The sequence below is a fragment of the Melanotaenia boesemani genome, chromosome 23 (assembly GCF_017639745.1).
Source record: "Melanotaenia boesemani isolate fMelBoe1 chromosome 23, fMelBoe1.pri, whole genome shotgun sequence".
NCBI classification, from domain to species: domain Eukaryota; kingdom Metazoa; phylum Chordata; class Actinopteri; order Atheriniformes; family Melanotaeniidae; genus Melanotaenia; species Melanotaenia boesemani.
Genome location: NC_055704.1, coordinates 15,589,255 through 15,613,592, shown reverse-complemented (window position 1 = coordinate 15,613,592; position 24,338 = coordinate 15,589,255). Strand labels below are relative to the sequence as shown.

At 37.5% G+C, this 24,338-nt stretch overlaps 1 protein-coding gene across 1 annotated transcript in view; it reads right to left on the bottom strand.

Moving 5' to 3' along the window:
- Nucleotides 1-271: 271 nt before the first annotated feature.
- LOC121634615 (copine-8) overlaps nucleotides 272-24,338 on the bottom strand; it is a 93,446-nt gene continuing 69,379 nt past the window's right edge. Inside the window, exons 12-20 of the mRNA XM_041977417.1 lie at nucleotides 22,482-22,535; nucleotides 22,287-22,348; nucleotides 13,837-13,883; nucleotides 12,777-12,958; nucleotides 11,464-11,591; nucleotides 10,117-10,219; nucleotides 7,671-7,728; nucleotides 7,455-7,528; nucleotides 272-2,494 (exon numbers count right to left, since the gene is read on the bottom strand). Coding sequence (XP_041833351.1) covers nucleotides 2,306-2,494; nucleotides 7,455-7,528; nucleotides 7,671-7,728; nucleotides 10,117-10,219; nucleotides 11,464-11,591; nucleotides 12,777-12,958; nucleotides 13,837-13,883; nucleotides 22,287-22,348; nucleotides 22,482-22,535 — 897 coding nt within the window. The 3' untranslated portion in view covers nucleotides 272-2,305. The remainder of the gene's footprint in view (nucleotides 2,495-7,454; nucleotides 7,529-7,670; nucleotides 7,729-10,116; nucleotides 10,220-11,463; nucleotides 11,592-12,776; nucleotides 12,959-13,836; nucleotides 13,884-22,286; nucleotides 22,349-22,481; nucleotides 22,536-24,338) is intronic.

The window sequence follows — 24,338 nt, the reverse complement described above, 5'->3', positions numbered from 1 at the left end:
GATCAGCTGGCTCATTTTAATACACGCTGAGGTACTTTGCATTGACCATTTATGGTGGAAAGTGGGTGTGTAGTGGGCGGAACATGAGCCAAATTCACCTGCGCAAACTTCAAGGACGAGTGTGATTTATAAAGGGGAAATTGCTTGCACCTGTGCGTACGCACGGTTTTATAAATCAGAATATTTTATGGCGTACGCCAACTTCCGGTTTTGGGCGTAAGTACACTTTTAGTAAGAATCCTACGCACAGTTTTATAAATGAGACCCCTGGTCTTTTAAAGAAGAGAAAAAAAAAGAGTTGGGTATGTTGAGTCTTGAACAACGATAGCTGCTTTGTTTCAGCTGTTTTTTTAATTACTTGATGCAAAGAAACAACTGTAGAGTGACATAGTGCTGCCTTTAATGCTTTTCTGTTGCAGCAGAGCCTCCTACTCAGCGGAAATTAAAAACAGTATGGATTTTAATGGATTTAGTTAGTATGAGCCTCAAAGAGCAGGATAAGTTGCTTTTATTGATTCTCACAAATGACAAACTTTAAATTACCATTTGAAATCTGGTATAAAGGCAGTACATCACACAACAAATTAATAACACACATTATTTGACCTCAAGGGGGCAAGCTAATACTAATGCTAATATTAGTTTATTACTTACAATAACATGATTAGCACGCTGATGGTCTGCAGATAAACAGTCATCCAGCCACTATTAGAGTTAACAGCTCTGTTAATAGCTGGCAGAGCTATGTGTGATTAATGGGGGTAGCGTTAGTTAGTCACGTATTTGAGCACAGATCAAATTAGAGGGCATATGAAACATTTTCTACCCCCTTTTTTTTGCCATCATTTTATTTAAATTAAATTAAAATTTATCAGCATAGCACCAACTCACAACACAGTCATCTCAAGGTACTTTTTAAAGAAACAGTCTAGTCCAATTCACTGTAACCCAACTACTATTCTATATCATCTTTATTATTAGCATAATTATTATTATACATATGTAATTTAATCTGAATTAATCCAATTCATATTATTTGTATGAAATACTTATTGGGATCATTAAAAATTCAGTATTAATGCCCTAACTTGAAGTTTTTACAAATATTTTCATTTGCTGTCTTTGGTTAGAAGTTCATAACAACTTCTCAATCACAAACTCACGAGTTCATTTTGAAGGCATAAGTGGTAAACTGGAAAAGAAATATTGTCATTCTTTATATAGCCAGTAATCCTGGGGATCATAAATGTCTACACTGTACTTTTGATGAACCTTCTCTAACAGGGGAAAAGATTTCTTTGACATCAGCATATAAATCCACAATATTACATTATTTTGCCAATATCTGATATATATTGATTCTTTCCGTATCAGAATCTGATACCATGAAGATTTTAACATTATATAGAGCATATGAAAGGTTATGAATCCCACCGTCGTCTGCAAACCCATGTTGAATGGAAACACAGCTACTTAATTAAAGAGAGGCACAGATGACAGAGCGAGGAAGACAGACATGGTGAAGAGACGAATGAGCAGACACTCGCCTCCCACAGACAGATGGATAGAAGAGGTAGTGCAGGGCCACTAAATGCATGCACTTGACTGAGGCTACACTCATGCAAAAGGTTAATACAAACACAAGAATACGGTACAGTACGGTACAGCACAGTACGGTACAGTACAGAAGGGCTACTGGGACCTGCACTGCTGCTACCTGACAGAAATGCCAGGGAAGAGAAAGTGAGAGAGAATATTACAAGCTCATATTGAAACTATATGTATATAAAAGTATCAACAGTAAAAATCCTGGACAGCATTTACTGTAAACAGTGAGTGAGCTGGCGAGAGAAAGAGACAGAGAAGTTACATATGTCCAGTTATTTACAGAAGTTAGTGCTCATTTAAGATCAAGTGATTCCTTTTGTTTCTCTGGAGACATTCTCTTTACAATGTTTCCAAAGATTTGGTCCTTAATTATTTTTTTCCTGTCCTTTCTTCCTTCATGTTCTCCTTACAGTTACCCGCTCTTTCTGAGGCCTTACCAGGTTCCCCAGGAAGAAAAAACAATCAAAACAAATCAATAAAAATCCAGACACTTACAGGAATGCTCGACAGTGGAAGTAAACAGACTCTTGTTGGCTTTTCCCTCAAAAGCGTCTCTACTCTGGCCCGATGTGCAGCTTGTGAACACGGGAAAGGCCACCGCGTTCTATGACCACAAGGCATGGAGAGCGGCTTTAAGGAAATGGAAGTATGTCACGAGTAAACCTCTGCGACTAAAAACAGTTCTCAACCCTGCTCCTTATATCTGGGTTTGGAGGGGCTGCCCTGGTGGTGTGTATGGAGGGGGCGCTGGCGAAGGCTTAATCCCACGGGTCCGCATGTAGGAGAGGAACTGGTCAGGGATCTCGGCCAAGACATCTTTGGCGAGCCGGGCCATGCTGAGGATGTGGTTACCGGTTCGATCGATGTAGTCCCTAAAGGGAACAAACTGAGAAGAAGAGAGAGATTAAATGTGAATCTTAAATTTCCCAAGACAGAACTCGTGTACACAACTCAGGCCAAAACAGTTTTGCTCATGATTCATGTTTAGTGGGTTAAAATGACTCCATCTGCTGCTACACTTTGCTTAACTAGCTTGTGTAAGAAGCTAGCCTATCAACTTCTAATAGGCAGCAGCCAATTAAAATCACCTGATTCACTGTCATAAACTGTTGCTAAGATTAAAAGCGTCTACCACTGAGTGTTAACATGTTGTAGCAAATACCTAATCCTTTAAAGCTGAATTCTCCACCATTTAATTCTTTTTACATCACAGGATTTTATTCACATGCTCCATGTATATTTTCAGTTTTTGGTGCATTTCTCTGGCAGCGTTGCAGCACCACTTACAGACCGGGCATATGTAAAGCATTTTGAGTGGTTTTGTGTCGACACAGGTTTGTTGAAACAAACAAACAAAACAAAACAAAAAAAAAGTAAAGGAATTGGTTCCACCTCTGTGTTGATGTAGCCTAAAATTGGCCTTTTTTGCTAGGTTTAATGTTTCAAAATTAGGAAAAAAAAATGATGAGTTTATCTCTCCTCTGGCTCAAAGGAGCATTACAAAATTAAAACAAAACATCAAAACCCTTCTCTTCTTTACCTTTCAGAGCTCAGTAATTAGCATAAAGATGCTGAACCCCTCCAGTAAGATGTGTAGCTTTGTCTTACCAACAGCAGTTTTTATTTCAGCAAATCTACTGAGGCCAGCTAAAGCAAAGATGCAAGCCTGAGTCTAAATCTAATGTCTAGAACTTGCTTGAAGAGGTTAGACTGTGGTATACTACAAAGTGATAAATGTAGGGATCCTTGGGTTTTTTCAGGGAGGAAAAAAAAGAAAAGAGAAGACTGCAGAACAAATGGGAGAGGAAATGAGAGAAATATAGCTCAGAATAAAGAGCGAGAATTAAATGTAAAGGAGCAGGAAAGAATGAAGAATGATGGAAAACAATATAAAACGTTCTACATTTCTTTATTTGAAGTCAGAGGAAGAGGTATTTCTGAACAGCAAGCTCGTTTTTATGAAAATAACAGCTATATCTATGCTAGTTAAGATGCTGCAAATCCATCCAATTTGCTGAAATAAAAACAATCTGGTGGCGTTTCATGGTGAGCAGCAGTTGGTGAAAGAGACATATTTTGCTAAACTGCACTTAGAGAAAAATCTGCTCTCCAGGGTCACTGAGATGAGCAACAGAAGCAGATGCTAGACATGTGGAAATTAGCAATTTAATGTTTTTACTGAGGATTTTTGGCAGTTTAAGTACGCAGATGCCATTTGGACACGTAAATACTGAGACCTAGTTAGCGTAAGCAAATGTCTGTCATTACTGGGATCAGTTATTAGACTGAAAATATGCTGTTTATTTTATCCTGGTGCTAAAAACAGATAATGAATGCAACATTTTTAATTAGTTACTTTATACAGAAGTTAAAGTAATGCAGAAACTGTCATGTCCAAATGTTAGTGGATGTTTTAAATCAGAATATCTTGACCAAAGTTGTTGAAGAAGATGGAGGAACATTTATAATCACTGCAGGTCATCACAGAACAAGTGCTACTTCACTTCAGTGACTCAATTATCCAGACCAGCTTACAAAGTTTTTTTTGTCTTGTTGAAGAATCCCTGGACATCGTGACTGTCCTTCAACTTACAGTTCACATCATAGACATGCTTCATCCTTTATAACTTCAATCCACCTGCTGCAATTCAATAATATGATCGTCACATGACACAAACCATGACTGTTTTTATTCTCTTGCATGGATAACACAGCTGAACTAAAACTAAAACAGATTTGAAGCTGTTTTGTTTACTTCATTAGATATTTTCACCTGCAATCCCAAGCTCATATGAGAAGCCAATTTATGCTGGAAGCCTTTGCCGTGAAAGGCAAGCCTCAACATGTCACTTGGGGTTATTAGCTGGCTGATAATGAGGGGTCTGCAGGCTGAGCTGGTGTAACGCTCCAGTACTGAAACTTAGTTTCACACCAACCCCGGGTCTTTTCTGCATGAAGCAGCTGTGTATATGTGTACATCAGCTTGTTAAAAAGCTAGCTAATGAGCATCCACACAGCTCCATGGGATGATACCAGACAGCAAAGAATGACAGCGGCAGCATAAAGGTCATGGAATGACTTCACTGTGATAATCAAAGAGCTTACTTTAAATGTTTGCATTTCTCTTTGCTTTGATGCAAGATTATAATGTAAATCTGCAAAGTACTAAATGTAGATATATGAAGAATTGGAGTTTATATTCAAAGTATTTCTGTGTGGTTTTACTTCATATCACAAACTCTGCAAGCACAGAAAAAAACTAGACAAAAAACTAAAGCAAGAACACAGCCTAACCATGGTGAAAACATCTCATCTTGACTTGTCCTTAGTTCACAGTTTCCTTCTGCAGGACTGACTCTACAATATTGGTTTTTACATTAGGCCAGGGGTATGTGCTGAGGGTCCCATTTATGCTCGTTCATTCCCTTTAATGAGGAAAGACTAAGTAGAAGATGGAGGGGCAGGAAAACTGGCTCCCCATGGACACTGGGAAGATTGCCATTATCTTTTTGTACATATATGTGTGTGTCTGTGACAGTCCTGCCATCTGGGGTCTGGTGCATCATGAGTTCAAGGCGACCAGGGATCAGATGCAGGAAAACATGTAGATTCACAAAGAAAATTAAAGTCGCAAGCGACATCCATCGGGTCCGAGCCTCCTGACCCCGGCACCCGTCTCATACACCTTTTCCTAGCATGTTAGGTAACCTGCTAACATGGTATGTAACATGGTAAAATGTGTAGCTGAGAATCTGAAATGTTGATATACCTAGTTAGCACTTTTTTGCTAGCATGCTAACATGCTATTTTGCCATGGCAACAAGTGTTGTAATGTGTTAAGGACCCAACAATTATGAATACTGTCAACTTTGGTGCAGATTCCATGTATTCCTATGCAGATTAGAGCAAACCGTGTTTCATGGCGAGAAGGGTTTTTTCCATCGGTTGCGACGGTAACACGCTTTCTCCTATTAGAAAGATTTGAACAGTGTTTGGTGCCCAACTTGTCAGGGAGCTTCCCACCAAGTTTGGAGTCAATCGCACAAATCCCCTCAGACTAGTTTGTTCAAATACGATGCGTATAAAGTGAAAAAAATGGCAAAAAAATGGCTGTAAACTCTAAGATGAATGGCCCCGTTGCCATGGCAACAGGTGTTCAATTGACTTTTTTGCTGGACATGGGGTGTTACGTGTGTGTGGTGTGTGTTGTCTTCCTACGTCGAAGTAGACGTTCGGGACGCCATTCATTTGGAGATTTTTTTGTGTCTAGGTGGCGCTGTTGAGCCAATTTTGCATTGAAGTCTATGCGGATCTTAGGATATCGCAATTTTCGCCGGGCTTGACGTGTGTGCCAAATTTTACAACTTTTCATGGGTGTTTAGGGGGTCATATTTGACCTCAAAATGCTTAGAAAAATAATAATAAACATTTGAACAACAATAGGGTCCTTCCATACTTCGTATGGCTCGGACCCTAATAAATGTCCGTGTGCACACATATTTAGCCACGGATAGCTGTACACAGATTAGCGTCAACTTAAGAACCCGTTTCCACTGCCAGTTAGAAATCATGATAAGATGCGCAATTTTATCAATTTTCTTAATGATGATGCACTTTTTGTCTCTACGTTGTAATCCTCTTTTTTAAACCACTGCAAGGTACTGAGCTCTAAACATGGAATCTTTCTGTTATTTATTTCAACTCATTTTTTTCCTTTATCTGATTCCTGAACCGAAACCAACATATGAAACTGATACCTTCATCTCTGCTTCACAAATTCAGAAAACCCACACTGTTTCTCTACTGTTGCTTTCACTGTCACATCTAATCAGTTTTTAAATGTTTTTCATTTTAAGTGCAGGATGTCTACATTTCTTGATTGAGATTTATAAAAATAAACCACTTACACGATTTTATAACTGTGTGAAAACAATGTTTATGCACATTTCTACCTTTGTGGGTACAGATTTGTGTGCATCAGCAGTCTATCCCAGCATGCTCACAGTTTTTCCCCAAAATATAACTGTTTGATGCACCCGTAAATCATCAAGTCACATAGAAAGGCTTTTGAGATGAGCCTTACTTTATCACTTAATCTTGAGCTTTTGAGGCCAGGCTGACCTCCAGCACAGAGAACAAGAGACCCATGCCGAATCAACCTGCGCATCTCACCTCAAATGATTTGCTTTTTTCTTTTATTTTCTGGTTGAAGATTATCTAGACGATGCTGACACATCACTGGTGGATTTACTGTGTATTTACACTAGACATATCATTCATTGGATCTTATAAAAGTCCAGATAAAATGAGTAACCGACCAGAACCTTGTAGATCAAGTTACATCTGTATCCCCATATGCAAAACGATTCAATATACAACATTCTGATTAGTCTGTGTGAATCTCTGTTATCTCTAAATTATTTGGGAAGAATTTTTAAATCTGCATAAATGGCTGTTAAGGAAAAACTGGCTCATATATTATGTAATTAGAGAGAGAGAGGGATTACAAGAGGTTAACTGACTAATAACTGCCCTGTAGTCATGCAGTTGGCCTTGATTTCTGCTGCTTGTGATTCTCAAATTAGTGACGATTTTCAAGCCTATCTATATTTAAAGGGGTAATATACGATATTTTAAACATTACTGAAGCAGCAAACACTCCAACTCTGTTAGAGAGAGCTGTTTTTGTTTGTTTTGGTCAGAATGGCTGCTGCTGACGCACAATGCACTGTGGATTCCCAAGATTACTGATCACTTCATTAATATTAAGGATCAATAATGAATTAAAAAACATAACAAGACTGCTGACAAGGCAAAGCAACAAAACATAAGAGTGCTATGAGTACCTGAACAATATCTCTCTCAGCATATCTTCCTCTGGATGAAATTCTGACTTCATCACCGTCCAACTCAATCATGGCTGAGGAGAATAAAAAGGAGGAAAAAGAAGTTGATGAGAGTAAGCTGGATAGACATACAACTCCTGCACTTTTAGAAGAAAATCAGACCCTTTTTTTTTTACATCATTCTTTCCACATATTTTCTAGACTTTGGTGGCTTACTGTCAAATTCTGCAGGTCCAACCCCGACTATGATGATCGACATTGGCAGAGAGGCGGCCTGTGAACAAAAAGAGAAACATTTTAAAATCAGATATCTACAAACACTCATGTAACTCACTTGCTAGGTAAAAATGAGCCACGGTAACAAGGTCAATCCCCAGGTTGGGTCTTTCTATTATTTTTGTCATTGGTGGCAAATATATATTGTGATGTGGTATTGCTTCTGCTATGTTACACACACATGACGTGTAAGAATGTGTTAATCTTTGATGTGTGTGTTTTCTGCGACACCTCCTGGAGCGCAGCGTGGGCTGAGACATCACAGTCAATAATACTGGAGATGAGAAAATCAACAACCCCGCCTGAATTTGATGACAGCTTACAAACGACATGTGCTTGTGTTGTTTGTGTGTGTGTGTAGGTATGTGCAAGTGTGCCTCAGAGTGTATTAGAAATATGCCAGCAGGTGTGTGTGTGCGTGTTCAGTGTATCTGAGAAATGCTTTGACCTGAGCTTGCAGAGATAGATGATTGTATGAAACCCTGTATGTTATTTTCCTTTTTAGATCTCTCCTCTACTCATTTTCCTCCTCATGTGTATCACATTTTCCCTCCTTTTTATCTCCATTTATGTTTTACTGCCCAATTTTCTTTTCCTGGCTGTGTTCACAGGCCTGGGTCACTGACTTCACAGAAAAGGCTACGGTTCACTGTTCATTTTGCTTGCGTTCTACGTAACACTCAGGCTTTCCTTTTGACCGTGCTGCAACTTGACAGAGATGGAGAGGACCGAGCAGGGTGAATGACGTGCTGTCAAACAATGACATAATATACATTTTCTAGTTAAATAATGTTTCTATTTGGGAAGGAGAGGCATAAAGGAGCAAAAAGACAAAGTTAAAACATACATTTAAATTTCTATTTCACATGATATACTCTTGTTTTTATGTCTTTTCAGAGATTTGTGGTTCTTTTACATGAATATTATTGGTAAATTGTACAATAGCTGTCTTTACATAGACCAGTTTTAATCAGATTAATTGTCCAAACAGAATTAAAATGCCTTATGTAAACACCTCAATCAGACTAACCTACTCTGACTCAATTAGAAAAAAATTTTAATCAGACGTCATTTTAAACTTTTTATAATCTGATAAACAAGAAAATGCGACCATGTATACACCGAATCTGATTACATCACACACTGAATCAGTATGATCTTTCTGCATATTTGGATTGGGATCAGATTGGGAGATGCAATGAGTTTAAGAGAGAAACATAGCTTGAGTGAGACTACAGGGGCTTTTAATGTTTTTGTTGAAGACCTTTTGAACATCTCTTTTTCACAAATCCGACAAGTTTCATTCTGATTCAACACACTGCAACATGTAAACAGATGACATATTGGATGTATTCATTTAGGGTCTAAGTAAAGATTTATATTTGAATCTCTAACCAGAATTATTTTAATCAAACTGAAGAGGTACTGCTTCATGTAAACACAGCTAATGTGTTCATTTTCTACAGAAGTCATTCATTCATCAATTCATTTAAAGCAGAACAACCAAATTAGCAAAAAATAACACCACTTTTTGAGTTGTCATTGCAGGACTAGTTTATCTACTCAGAGCCTTGTGGATTTGGTTAGAAACAAACAATTTATTTTAGTGACGAATTCAACTATTTACTTTTCCTTAAACATTGCAATAAAGTACAAAATTAAGATGTAATATATTTTGTATAAGCCAAAGGAAAATACTGTATATATTACTTCACTGAGGTTATCTGATCTCTTTGGTCACTGCAAACGTCTCCTTTTGGTCTTTTTAATTTTTTAGAACAACTGTATGGCGATATTAAAGCATTTTAAATCTAATGATCTAACTGCATAGTTAACAATAATTACATGGTATTTTATCACTAATTAATTCTAGCTTTAATTTGTTTATATTTGACCTCAATAGAAGATTTTAAATGCAAAAATGCTCTATTCAAACGTACCATTACTGGGCGAGTCTTTCCCTTTAAGATATGACATAGTTGCTTTGAAAATTAAACAAATACTTGGTTGAAACGGCAAATGACTCCAGTGTAACTTTTACACATTCTGTGTCTCAAAAGTTTTAATAGCTTTAATACAAATCCAAGTTGGTGAAGGCTGAATTTCAAGTTCAAGAAGTTTATTGTCATGTGCATAGCAGAAAACAGGGTTTGTAGTAAGTAATGAAATTTTTTTGACTATGCAGGCATCCAAAGAAAACTAGAACTATGCTCCAAACAATTCACATGAGTGAGTAATGTGTGGTAATTTGTGTGGTAAATCCATATATTGCTTTTCTTCTTGGCTTCTCAGTGGAAAACTCTAGAAAATGTCTAGAAAAGACATGAACTTTCTGGAACTAAAGGGCAGGATCAAGCGTTAACCACATCGCTCTACAAATACTTACATTGACAATAGATTCCTTACTCTGAGCTAAGTCTGAGATGACACCATCTGTAATGATCAGGAGTACAAAGTACTGGGAGCCATCCTTCACAGAAGCTGCATACCTGTTGATAGTAGACAAATATGATATAGTTTAAGTCTCTTCTGATGATTTTTTCTGACATTTAAAAAAGATGTAATGTTTTTAATTTCTCTAGACTTTAAAAACTAACCTGGAGGCAGATTATAAATTTTTTTTTGTGTGTATGTGTACTCTGTTCCTACAGTGACTTTTTTAAATTTCATTGAATCTTTTAAGAATATTTAAGGAGAAACTATGCAAACCGGCATAAAATCTATCTGTGAAACACGGCGGCAGTTGTGTCATGATCTGGGCCTTTTTTGCTGCCACTGTGCCTTAATGGCTCGATCTAGTATAATTCTTCAGTCCTCAGCTTGCTCTTAAATACCAAAAAATATATTCTTTCTAACCCACTCCCCACTCTGGACTTAATCTGTCAGCCACATATTTCTGTACATATATGTTTATCACTCTACAAAACATCAGCTCCATATGGCTCTCAATTTCGATGACCTTTCGTTCATGAGAGTCGTGATGTTACTGACATTTACACACTGAGATTATTTCAGTTGCTTCAGTTTCTGTTAAGCTTCACCTCTCAGCTTTGATAGGTTAAACATAAATGTAAGTCTGTCTACTTCACTGTAACTATAACTGACACCTGAATGTTTTTGACGTTTGTAATCACAGTGTAGGAGACAGAAAGACTTTCTGAGAGAAAAAAAATGGCAGACTGAGAGAGAACAGGAGAAAGGAAGTGAAGTTAATAAAGGTGAAGAAGGTAGGATTACAGATCGATGAGAGACAACAATGTGATGACAACAGCCTGTGCTTGATGACAAACTGCATGCAGGCTAAGAGTTGCAATTAGATAACTGAGCTGCAGAAAGACGCTTTGTGTATCTACAACACATACTTTTAACACTAGAACCGTCAAGGGGGTCATTTTTTACCCCCTTGGTTTTTCAAATGCTTGTATCTCTATTAATATAAAAGCCCCTCTTTTATACTTAGAACCGCCAATCTCTTCCAGATGTATGAATTACCTGATAAGACGTGACTTGAACACATCTCTTTATTGACATACTTGCACAAAAATGTAATAAATAAATGCAAAAATGCTTCCCTGCAGCATAAACCCTTGTCTCTTTGAAAAAGAAAGAAAAAAACAGAAATAAACACACAATTAAAAAATATTCTTTTAGAAAACCTTGAAGGATGTGTTTAGTGACAGTTGCAGAGTGAATTTAACTCTGTGTTTTGGTAAAATGAAGGTTAAAAACCAACCTGGCCACATGGTTGATGACAGGGGAGAAGTTAGTGGGTCCATAAAGCTGAACTGACTTCAAACTCTGGTAGTAGGCTTCCATTACACCTTCAACACCTGCACAGTATGGGTTCTGAGGGTTCCCATTCTGGTAAGAAAATGAGAGTTGAAGATAGGATTACCTTTCAAGATTAATGTGAAATATCTTCAGTGGGGAGGCAGGCAAAAGAGAGATGGGAAGAGGAAATGGGTTCAGCACTGATTTATGTATTTCACCAATTTCAAGGCTGCAGCTTTAACCTTTGGCTGTTCTTATAAATTTACTGGACCCAGGAAAAGTCTTCCTCATAAAACAAGAGTAGTAAGAAAGGTGAACAAATTAAACCAACTCATTCTGCACACAAATGCGAACCACCTTTGCCATTATTTTCTTATTCCTTATTTCAATCAGGTTTATATCTGGACTTTGGTCAATTGCTATACCTTGTTTCTTTTCTTTTTTAGCCGTCCAGTTGTAGATTTACTGCTGTTAGGAGTAACTGTCCTGTTGCATGAGCCAATTTTAGCCAAGTTTTACCTGTCAGAAAGATGGCCTGTATGCATTTGACTAGAAAATTTTGGTAGAGAGGAACACATGGAAGACTCAATGACTACAAAATGTCCAGCTCCTGTGGCTGCTAGCCCAAATTATAGACCCTCCACCACCGTGTTTGACAGCTGGTATGAGGTGTTTGTGCTAATATGCTGGCTTTAGTTTTCACCAGTACATTACAGTCAAACATCTGCTTTCGCCTGTCAAAAGGACATTGTTCGAGAAGTTGTAGTTTGTTTAGATGAAAACTTAAGCTGAGCTTCCTTGTTATTTTTTAGAGTCGAGGCTTTCTCCTGGAAACACTGCCAAACAAGCCATACTTAGCTGGGTTTTCTATGTTATCTCTGAGCATTTACGGTCCAATAAAGGGGAACAATGTATTTTTGGGACATCCACTCGTATGAAGCTTGGCAACTGTTTTGAGTATTTTCTACATATTATTCTTAATGTAAAATGGACATGACAGGCACAAAAGTAGCTTTTTAAAGAAAGATTATTTTTAAAAATAAAATTAAAAATTAAAAAAGAGAGAAAAAAATAAAGGACATCTTATCAAGAGGCTTAACCAAGACCACTGGGTGTTGCACATGTATGCAAGGAAACTCACTGTCACTGTTGCTGCAAAAGAAATATCCACACTTAGAACACACTATGCACACACAAAACAAATAAACTGGCCGGTAAAGTAAAAAAAAAGCAAAAAGCTGGGAACAAATCCATGCCATCCCACAGCAATCTCACCAAGGCAAACTCGTGGGACACCCGCCCATCAGGAGGGAGTTTGGCTCCAAAGCCCAGCGCAGGGAACATCTTGTCGCTGTCATAGTCCTGAATGATTTCTCCCACTGCCTTCAGGGCCATGGCATAGGCATTCAGCTGGTAGGGGCTCATGTAGTGGAGGGAGGTGGGCTGGGCTGGGTTACCTGTTTGTGACAGAGGGAGCGCAAGATGAATCAAAAAGCCATTCAAAAAGTATTAGTAAGAGGAAAACTATAAATATTAAAAGACTGAATATGCATTTTTTTTATATAGCATAAAAAAGCCCTAACCACATAATCAGTAATCCATCCCTGTTTTTTATGCCTGTATGGGTGCCACTTTAACTAAATTATCCCCAAGGCTGCTTCATTTTCTAGTACTTAATCTACTACTGTTTAATGCAGCCGTAAGTACTTCTTAAACAGCTTAAGTGGGTCAAAATCTGAGTAGCTCAATCACTGCTTTATAGATGTAAATTGAATAATTATCTTAATTTAGTATTAATTTGAGTCTTATTTTAATCTTTTTGCTTGTGACTTGTCATGTAACTACTTCACTTGATTTTAGCCCAAGTGAAGTTTACTTCTTTCTACTTTCTACTTTCTTTTCTACTTTCTACAGTCATTTAGCAGACGCTTTTATCCAAAGCGACTTACATTTGAGAGGAAGAACAACACAAGCATGAATTCAAACAAGATGGGACGTCATAACAGCTTACTTAACTCCAAGTACACCTAAAACATAAAAATATTTTTAAAAACTCATTGAAATCTATTATTTGACAGTATTTGGATTAATTGCTGCTGTCTGTCCTGCAGGACTTAAGTTCTATGATAGATGGATAACATGGCCTTTAATCACAGCTTTCATTGCACATTAGCGTACCGACCGTTAGCTGCCAAGAGAGATGGAGAGGGCAATTAAGAAAAACTTGATTCTCCACCTGCATATATATAAAAAGCTTTCCTTGAACACTTAAAACACTTCTCTGTGTAAGTGTTGAGTGTGTGTGTATATTAAGTGCATTAACAAGAAGCCTCACCATTGGAAGCTGTGAAGTCAATGGCCACTGTGAAGTTAATCTGGGTCCTTTGAAAACAAAAAGAGAAACATAATTCATGGAAATCCATCCAATAGTTGGGATTTAGAGTCAAAAGCATTAACATTAATCTTGTAATGGTGATAAAGTGTGAACTGCAGGTTAACAATCACATTAACTTCACGTATATAAACATGCACGAGTAGCAGGACAAAGGTTTTTGTACAGACTACCTGGAAAAGTTTGTACTTCATCATGCTGATTTCCTTGTGTTTTTAGTCTGGCATCAAGTTGTGGCCACAGTTGGTAAACATTTAAAAAGTCCAGAACAATGTGTGTATCATATAACAGGACAGACTGTTTCTTAACTTAGACCACAATTTTATACAACACATGGTAGATGAATAATTAGGCTGTTTTAATGCTACAAAAACCTGAAAAAAGTTATGTTAACACTAGATTTAAAGCACTCTGTGTTATGCTCTGCATTTTGCACACTTAGCTTTTGAGTTTCAGCATAAGCAAACAGAAAGAAATGACAGAAAAAAAGATGGATTATCAGAGAAAGATAGGAACAAACAACACAATCCTCAACACCTATCATGAGAAAGCTACACACCTCTCAATCAAAAACATTCCTTTACTTGTTAAACCTGCAGAAGCAGGATGTGGTTAAACACTCTGTCACAGCTTTTTCACACAAATCCTCGGCGCTGCCTCACACAAAAGCCTCTCCATCTACCTTACACATCTCTGCTGTCAAACAGAGCAGCTCATCATCTCTGTCAGCTTGGTAAGTCATGGGAAGCACAGGTACAGTCCACAGGTGGCAGAAGAAGCGGAGGGAAAAAGTTCATGACACATTTAATGATCACCCCACACACAGCTCTCTGGGTTTACAGTAGGAGGTGAAAAAGCTTTTTGTTTGTTTATTTTTTTAAAAACTCAGTTTTCTTATGATTTTATGTAGAGGCATGGGATAACATTTTAACAAAATTAGTGCCCGTTTACAACTGCTTCTCACAGCTTGAAACAGCTGATAATCAAGTTGGTATCCTTTTGATACATGTGTGGATGTGCATGGGGTTAGATTGTGAAGTGAAAACTTTCAAGGCAATCTCTGAGGTGATGCAGATCATTTAGGTCATTGCTTTTTTAGGGCTTAGATATTTTTTTGTATCAGCTGTTAAAGTTTTAAGAAACTGACAGACTCATGTCCATATGAGAGAGCGAGACAACATAAGCCTGATTTTAAAAATAGGTTTAGATGGTGGATTTCAAATGTGAAAACAGAATTGTTTAAAAAGAACTGAAAATACACAAAAATAAAAGCTGCTATATACAAAAAAAGAGAAAAATCTTGAAGATGGGATAAGGTTGAGGCATTTATTCTACCATAAACAAGACCTTAGAAGGGATGCTTATATCTAGTCACAGAGCAAACTTATTCTAGTTACATAGGATGATTAGGTGTGTATAAACGTGCAAAAAGCTCTTCAAAACCTGCCAGAGAAACTGTCTGGCAGCGTGGCGCTCTACATCTTTCCACACAACCGAACCTCGTCTATAAGTAGTGATAAAAAGCAACATCAAAGTAGATATGGTACAGAACTAAATGTACAGAACTAAAGGGGCGGCATGGCTCAGTGGCTAGAGTGATCATCTCCTAGCTCGAGGGTTGGCCTGTCGAGCTCGTGTTGAGGTGTCCCTGAGCAAGATGCCAGTTTGCTCCTGATGCGTCGTGGTTGAGCGCCTTGCATAGCAGCTTCTGCCATCAGTGTGTGAATGGGTGAATGTGATGAATATGTAAAGCTATATAAGTACAGACCATTTACCATCTACCATCTGTGTAAAACAAAGGCATGGGGCTTTGATGACTTGGTTTTGACACTAAAATAAGTTTTGTGCAGACTTCATGTTCAACTTGGTTGATCCTTTTTTCCAGTGTCACCATTAACATCAACATTTTTGGACTTTGAAATGTCTCTTTAACTACTGAAAAACTAAATACTCACAGCCTCAGCTACAATTAGGACCACTGAGCAATTGTTAATAATAAGCATCATAAAATAACCATAAACATGTTAACCCCCTTATTTTTTTATTATTTAAAAATTGTTATCTGAAGATAAAGTGTCCCACTACTTTCATACTAAACAAATTTAACTCCTGGTAATAAACTTACAGCAGTCTACAGTTATACATGTGTAGATATTTTCCTCTCTGGACAAAAGTCCCAGCAGTTTGTGGCTTTAGAGCTGCTGAGGTTGATGGAAAGGCTCCACCCAAAAGTGATATTGTGAAAGGTGACAAAATGTAAATGACAGAACTATCAGTCAGTAGGCTTAATTTGCCAACATTATGAAAACACCAAGAAAAAACACTTAAAGTGGATTTTATAGGAGACAGCTGCAAGGACATGAGGACAGAGAGGGATTTCTGGTCCAGTTGCTCATGCTGGCATAGATGAGCTTCAGCCAGGAGGTCTAAATTATGCATGCCCTCTTTCTCTCCTGCAATATCTCTTGTCTCACATCCACAGAGTTTGAGAGAGCAACTCTGATTGCATGGGAATAAATGGGCAGCCAGAAATACAAGGTGAGTGTGGAATCAAAAAAATTAAAAATGACGACAGAAGGGAGAGTCCATATCGAAACACGTCATAGAGAAACTTTAGCATAAGAGCAATGAAAATATTTGTTTCAGTGAGTCACAACTATGATGTGCCCTTCTAAAGACGTCAAGAAAATTATGAAATAAGAAGAAACGCAAAAGGTTCCAATGATAAATTTAATCAGCTAGACGCCTCCACACCTTAGACGTAATGGTTAAGTCACGGATACGGATTAACATTTTCAAACCTCTGCAGGTTGTGGTTATGGTTTTTCCACTATTGCATTTGATTTCTCCAGCAGAACATCTACAATGTCGATGTCAGCTTCTGATATAACAAAACGAAATTTGCATTTAATGCTTTAGACAATCATTTGACTCATAATAGTGACTATTATTAACCTGACAGGGACATGTAATACTCTCCAAAAGGTCAACTACATCCTCTGCATTAAAGAGAAAAGAAAATCTTACAAAAAATAAGAAGAAAATCTGAGTGAAACTGGAGTTAATGACTCCTTTCTTCTGGCTTTGGAGGCAAATATATCATTGTGTTTCTTTTTCAGTCATAATTTGAAATTTGTTACTCTTATATTCTTTGATTGAGATTACGTCACACAACATGCAGAAAATCACTCTTGCTGAACATCTTAGGCACAATGAACAAACTAAAAAATACATCACCACAACAACCCAGCAAGACAGGCTGAAACATTAAGACAGCACAGTGATTAAGGGTTATCACAGGGAGAGATCTTAAACACAATATCACATCACTCAATTTTATCTCATGGTGGAAAGATGTGAAGTCATTCTGCACTACAAACCAACCCTTATTGGTCAGAGTCTGGATGATGGAGGGAAACCAAACCAAAACAAAACACTTTTTTAAGTGCTTGAAAGCATATACTTGGGTGTTGAAAGTCATTACAAAGTCAGTAACACAACCCTGCCACTTTGACATGGTCTAGGTTTAAAATATCTCAACTAATGAGCCATTTAAATTTGCAGTAAATTTCTATATCAAACTCCCAACTACAAAAACCCAGTTTCCTCATTTTCATCTTCATCCAACTTCAAGTTTAAATTATGATGCATTCACTGTACTTCACTCATAGAAACTTGAAACTCTTTTCTCTTCCTTTTTTTTTGCTTTCCTGTTAAAAGCAAATTCCAATCAGTAGTTATGCTGTTCATTAAAGAAAAAGAAAAGAAAAAAAAAAAAGTTTTATATACCAACTCGAAAATCTGATGTTTAATTGACATGGAATTCTGATTTTCCACTTGTCATTGAATGCACCATACGCAGCCAACTATCTCGTGACTTTGTGCACATAGTATAACATGGACAGTGCAGTAGATACTTCACTATAATTTCGACCATGCACATTAAGTCAGTAGGCAAAACATTGTTAAACTGTTAACTACATTTTTAACATGTTTGTGCAAAATCAGAGTCAATCAGGGTCCTTTTAACATTATATTCACCGTCAAATTCTGCTGTGAAATACGATCAGGTTTCAAGTTTTTTATGTGCCTTCTGGCTTTGCTTTCAACTTCCGGAGTAAAAATATAGTGGATATGCATATCAAGAAACTCAATTTTTAGCCAGATGTTAATGTCTGTGATTGTCTCATTCTTCTGTCGACCATAAGGATCTTTGCTGAGAGCACCAATCTTTAGTTGAAATTTCTATTCACTTGTCATTCTCCCAATTCCATTACTAGTGGCATTGGCCATGCTGACATTTTTACCATAATGGGGGCATGTCCAGAGTGAGATTGATGCAATCCCCCTACATATGTGGAGGACTTTTAACAGGTGAATTAACCAGCCAAGTGACCATTAGCTTATTTTAAATGTTAGGATGAGTTGAACAATTTTAACAAAACTGTGCCCAAAAATGTGATGAGTACAAGCGCAAACTCTCGGTGGCCACAGAGCGTTCAAAGGAAATATGTTATCTGCTGCATGTGCTGCTCACTACTTGTGCTTCAGGAGAACATGCTGCATTTCTACATCAATGAAAATGATAAAATCAAACTCCAGCTATTTGTAATTTTTCTGTGAAGCCGCTAAGCTGCTAAGCTGTGAAGCTGTTCAGCATTGCTGCTCTTAAAATACATGTGGTATGTGTGTAATGTATGAATTGGATTTAGGGTGAATGGAGAATGCCTTTATATCCAGCTGATTCTGTGTCAGTCACAGATCTTCCCCTGCTGTTAAAGCCTGCAGTGACTCAGCCAGGAGTCAATGTGACAAAATGGTGCACAGTGGGGGCTAATGATGAGGGGGGTTGCACTTAATATTCAAATGAGCTTTCCAGCACACTGAACAGGCTGCACTCCAAAATTCTTAGAGCATCCGTGTCAATGATGCAGCAACTATTTACATTAAACATTTATTCTTTTTTTACCCGATCGTAAGAAAAAAAAAAAAAAAATCAAAACTAGATTCACCCACTTTAATGCTTTCCTGTGTGGTTTAGTCATCTTTTTTTTTTACTTTTTAGTTTATCTTGCTCATGAATGCACACTAATTAGCCACTGGTGTCAACACCAGCAGTCACCTCTACCCTTTACAATTTCCAAAAGTCAAGAGAACCTAGAAAGTTGAGTAAAGTTGTACATGTAATTAGTCTGAGGTTTCAATAAAAAGTGAGAATATTCCAACACAGAAAAAGAAATAAATAAAAACTAAAAAAAAACAACTTCTTTCCAGTTACTCAGGGCGCCAGGGTGAACCATCTATGCATGAGAGCACTGAGTGGTCTAAAAACAGCATCAGATGTTGTGATGTGACCCTTCCTGATGACATGCAAACAGATGTTGCTAGTTGGACAGCGTCCATATGGAGAGAGTGAAGGAAAGAAGCTAAAACTTGCTGTAGTTAAAATCAGACAAAAAAACACTAATATTGAAATATTGTGCTTGTTCAGTTATGAGGCATATCCCTAAAAATTCAACATTTTTTTCAAAAGAGCTTACCACAGTGTCTTCATTCTGACTGTCTGCTCTTTTAAGTAATGATAACCTCTCAGAATGATGCCTCTATTCTGGGTTCAATGCTCAATTCACAAACCAAAACAAGCGAGAACAATATCTGTCACTGTGAATGACAGGGCTGTCTTCAAAGAAACTACTCAAATTGAAAGATATCACCAACAATTTATCATTTTATCGTCATTCATGCAAAAATAGAGGCCTCTGTTAAAATTCAATGGGTGGTACTAATGCTTTATCAAAGGAAGAGGAAAAAAATGATGGGGTTCTCTCAAATCAGTCATTTATGCTAATGCTACCAGCGGATTGTGTTTCTAATTAGGTCCAAATGAACAATTAGCTGATTGGGTTGAAACTGCAAAAAAAGGACTGTCAATCAGATGATAAGAGAGTGGTGGAGAAAAGATGAAAGGAGGAGAAGACTTGCAAGGCAATGAGACGAGATGACTGGCAAACTGGCTGAAAAGATACCTGAGCAGACAGTCCAACTACATAGAGACACAGGGGATTTCAGAGGAAATGCACAAGGCAGTACTTAGTAGTGTGTGTGTGTGTGTGGCTTGTCCTTGCAAACATGGGTGTGTTTACTTTTTTATGTGTGACTGGATCCATTTGTATCCTTGCACACAAATGCACTGTGTGCCCCATTATGCAATTGGAGTATGTGTGACTGGGCCATTACAGTCCATTTAGGTTTCTAACAGTGAAACAGCACTTGGCACTTAATTTAGCCACACAAGCATGTAACAGGACCCAGTTTACACTCCCAAAGCACTTCCAAAAAAATAAGAGAAGGCAGAAAAAATAAATAAAAAAATAAAATAAACAAAAAAATCCTCTGCCTGAGAGATTTAAAGTGCTTTCAGACTTGCAGTGCAGCTGGGAACGTGTTCTTGTTTGTAGGGAGAAGATGATGGGACTTCTCCATTAGCAGATAGTGACAGATTAAGTAAACATATGCCAGGAACCGTGGCGAGACCATATGCATGCTCTTCATGGTTGCAACTCGCATATTCAGTAAAAGTGGGTGAGTTTGGTACATATAATCGTCAATAATTAGTTCTAAGATTTAACATGTCAGGGTATAATAAAAACTGTCACCAGGTAAATCCAACCTTAGATAAACAAGTAAATATGACATATTACACATTGTCTTTATTTACATGACAAAAACTGAGCCAAAATTCATGATTCAATAGCTTGTATTAACTCTCTTTAGCTACAGTTTTCTGTATAACAGGATCAGCATCTCAGATTGCTTGGAAAGAATTTTGGTCAACTGTTCTTTACAACGATGCTTCAGATCATTGAGGTTTGCAGAGATTAGTTTATGCACAAATTTCTTAAGGTTCCACCACAGCACTTTAGTCAGGCTGAGGTCTGGACCTGATTCAGCTCTATTCTTTTTATTCAGCTATTTGCTGCTATGCTTCACATTTAACTTTAAACAAAAACTAGCCCAAATCATCACACCTCCGCCACTGTGCTAGTATAAAGCACTGGTGCTGGTGTGCTTTTTACTGAACCATATATTGTTCAAACATCTGTCTAATGGATATTAATCCAGAAGTCTTGTGATTGTCTTTAAAGCAGCTAAAGGAGAAAGCATCTTCTCAGTTTGGAGAGCTGAGGATTTCTTCTGGCAACCCTTCCAAACAAGCCAGACTGGTTCAGTCTTTTTTTAATTGCAGTCATGAACTTTAACATTTAACATACAAACTGAGACCTGAGTTTTGTTTTTTTTTTCTTTTTTTAATCACTTTTCTAAGCACTACACTGTGTGACTATGGCAAAACTTGCTGACATGTCCACTCCTCAGAAAATTAGCAAGTGTCTTGGATGTCGCCCAGGTTAAAAATAATTTTTAACCTCAAACCCGTAATAAATCGATGGGCAGCAATAACTGCTGCTCTTAAAACCATTATTGATGTCTCTCTGCTTTGGCTTTTTATTAGCACACACCTAAAACTAAAACTGAAGGTGCTGATGACCAGTAATCAAGTGACTTTGATTAACAGCATCCTAGGAAAACAATAAGGATGGACTCAGTTTTTACACACACTACTTGTGCTTTTTAACATAGCTTAATAATGACACTGAATAGTTATCTATAACCATAATAGTATAGTAGATAAAATATGTATGCAGTTTTGTAAACTCAAGTTTCCTGTTTGTTTTTTTTTGCTTAAATCAAAGTATAAAAAACAAACATCCAATTTAATTCAAGGTTTTGAGACAAAACATTTTCCTTCTCAGACTCTAAAAATACTTAGGAAAACAAAGGGGTTTTCTTCTAATAATAAAAATAAGTATACTTTGTGTAACACATAAAAAACAGCTAAAAGGGCAGCGTGAACAGCACAATACAGGGATGACATATTTGTCGAAGTTGCAGGCTTATACGCACACACTTTTCTTTCTCTTGACAGTCCTCCCCTCTGTGACTCTAATGAAGGCAGAGTGTGTAGGCGAGCATTTACGCCATGCCTGGGGGTGCACGGTCACAAGCGCATGTATCGAGACGTGTATAAGCACAAACAATGCCAATAGAGTGAGTGCACGTACGAACACACTTCAAAGTTTGACGCCTGACTTAAGGTCAGCCCAGCTGTCAGTCTCACTCTCTCCCCCTTCATCCCACCATCGTCTTCTCACATGCAAATATACACTTTCATCGGATTCCTTCAAACTGAGGGATCATTATCTTTGGCACTTTGCAGACATGCAGTCATGACAGGGTTATTATCAAGACAGGGACCAGCACCCTCAGCATGTAGACTCATTAACGGTACAATCCGTCTCTCAGTGGGTTCAATGTAAGCATGAACATCGACTTACCCTCCTTTGATGTAGTCCAGAAAGGTAACTTCAATGTCCACCAGGAATGACAACAGTGTTACCTGTAAATGAATGAAAGTAACAGTAACCGCTTACAATAAAGCTCCAGAAAAATGTCTGGATCAGCTGTCATACTGAAATGTGTTTTAAACTCACTACATTAAGGAAAACAATCTATCAGGTTTTATGCATTACCGTTCCAGAGTTGAGGTATTTTTTCTTCTTCCCTTTCTTCTTTGGATTTACCACCTAGAAAGAAAAGAAAAACAGATTAATACTTATAAAAATCAATTTACTATCAATCCTCCAATTCAATCTTGAGCTGTTAAAACCACAGTATTGCTACCCTATCTGCCATGCTATAAAATCTGAAAAGAAAAAATGAATTATCTCTCTCCTTTGTATTTTTTTTTTTTTTAATTCTTCTTTGTATTTTTAACTCTGTTTCAGCTCCTTAGGCCTTCATGAGGCAGGTATTTGCTGTTAACAGTCAATTCTCATCAGCAGTACACTCGGTATAGTACACTTCATTTAAGAAAGGAAGAAGCTAATAATGCTTTACCAAGCATTATTAGCTGAAAACAACGTAAGTACTTGTAATTGGATGCAGACTACACGGGGAACTGCATTACAAAAACAAACTTCTAGTGCTGTTAAGATGTTGCACAAAGAGCAATAGTTCAAGTCAGCCTCTCAAATCCTAAAAAACCCCACAAAGGAATAGATTTAACGTCAGTCAAATAAAGAATATAACAAATGAGATGCTGAACAAGTTGTAAACCATTTCTTTCTAAGATGCCGTATTTTAACATTTAATACAAGACTATGCCTAAAAGAGGGATCAGAACCAGCCGTCAGATGTTTCTCTTATTTGACGCTGGTAGTCCGATCACAGCAGTTCAGGGTGTGTTGAAGAGGTCCCAAAACAGCAGTTTTTAACAGAGGTATAAAGACATGGCTTTAACTTTGTGATATTTAGACCAAAGACTGTCATTGACATGTTATCAAGATGTCAGTAAATTGTGTCAACCTTTGGCAAAAAAAAACCCAATAGTGTAGAACACAGGGGGTTGCTAGTCTATCTTGGTTCGCTAATTTCATCCAATTTGAGATAAGAACGATGATAAAACAGCACTGAGAGACTAACAAAAATTAGACCAGTAACTTCTATATTTTGAGGGTTTCATTTAATCTTGACCCTTTTTTATCTGTTCATTTAGATAGTAGAGAAGAGTCAAAAAACACAAAACTGATGTGTTTTTTCCTTTAAGGCTTTTATCAGTTTCCAGTTGACACTTCCATGACTGAACCATGACCTTTGTCACCTGATAACTCTATTTATCATCCACCGATGGAAATGCCTGACCATTTAGCCACCAAATAAAGACTCCACTTAGATCTTCAGCTGGTTTCTAACATTGTCTCTCTGCTGTTGGATGACATGAAGATGTTTAGTTTTCTCCATGACAACAGCAGCCAGTTGCTGCCAAAAAAATGACTGAGGGGAACTGCAGTGGACGATAAACCTGCACCTATCTACACACTGAAATACAAAATACATGGGATTACATTAAAACTTGTGCTGGTATTTGGTGTATGATATTAAACAATGAATCTTTTTTTATTCATGTCTCTTCTGTAACAAGTAAATCTTTATTGTTGCTGACCCATACAACCCCACTGTGTATGGTTCCATAAAATAAATACACATCTCAATGCATTTGGAAGTATTATAATTGCCAAAAAAAAGGGGGGGTCATGTTTAAAAAGGCAAACTACCTACAAACTACTACTTGTTGATGAATATTGATAAGCATCTTCTGTTTCTGGCACGCAAGTTGTATTCCACCTTCTGCACTTGGTTCAGTTTAAGCGAACTGAGACCTTTTTAAGCGGATCAGAGCTTGTTTCGTTGATGTGCATCACAGTTCGCTTGTGCATTCAAACATCCCTGAACGAGCAAGATTTTCTGAGTAAACAAACTATGGTTTGATTAAGAAGGGCTGGTGTGAATGCACCCTTAAACTCAGTCACTTTAAAACTGGTCATCTG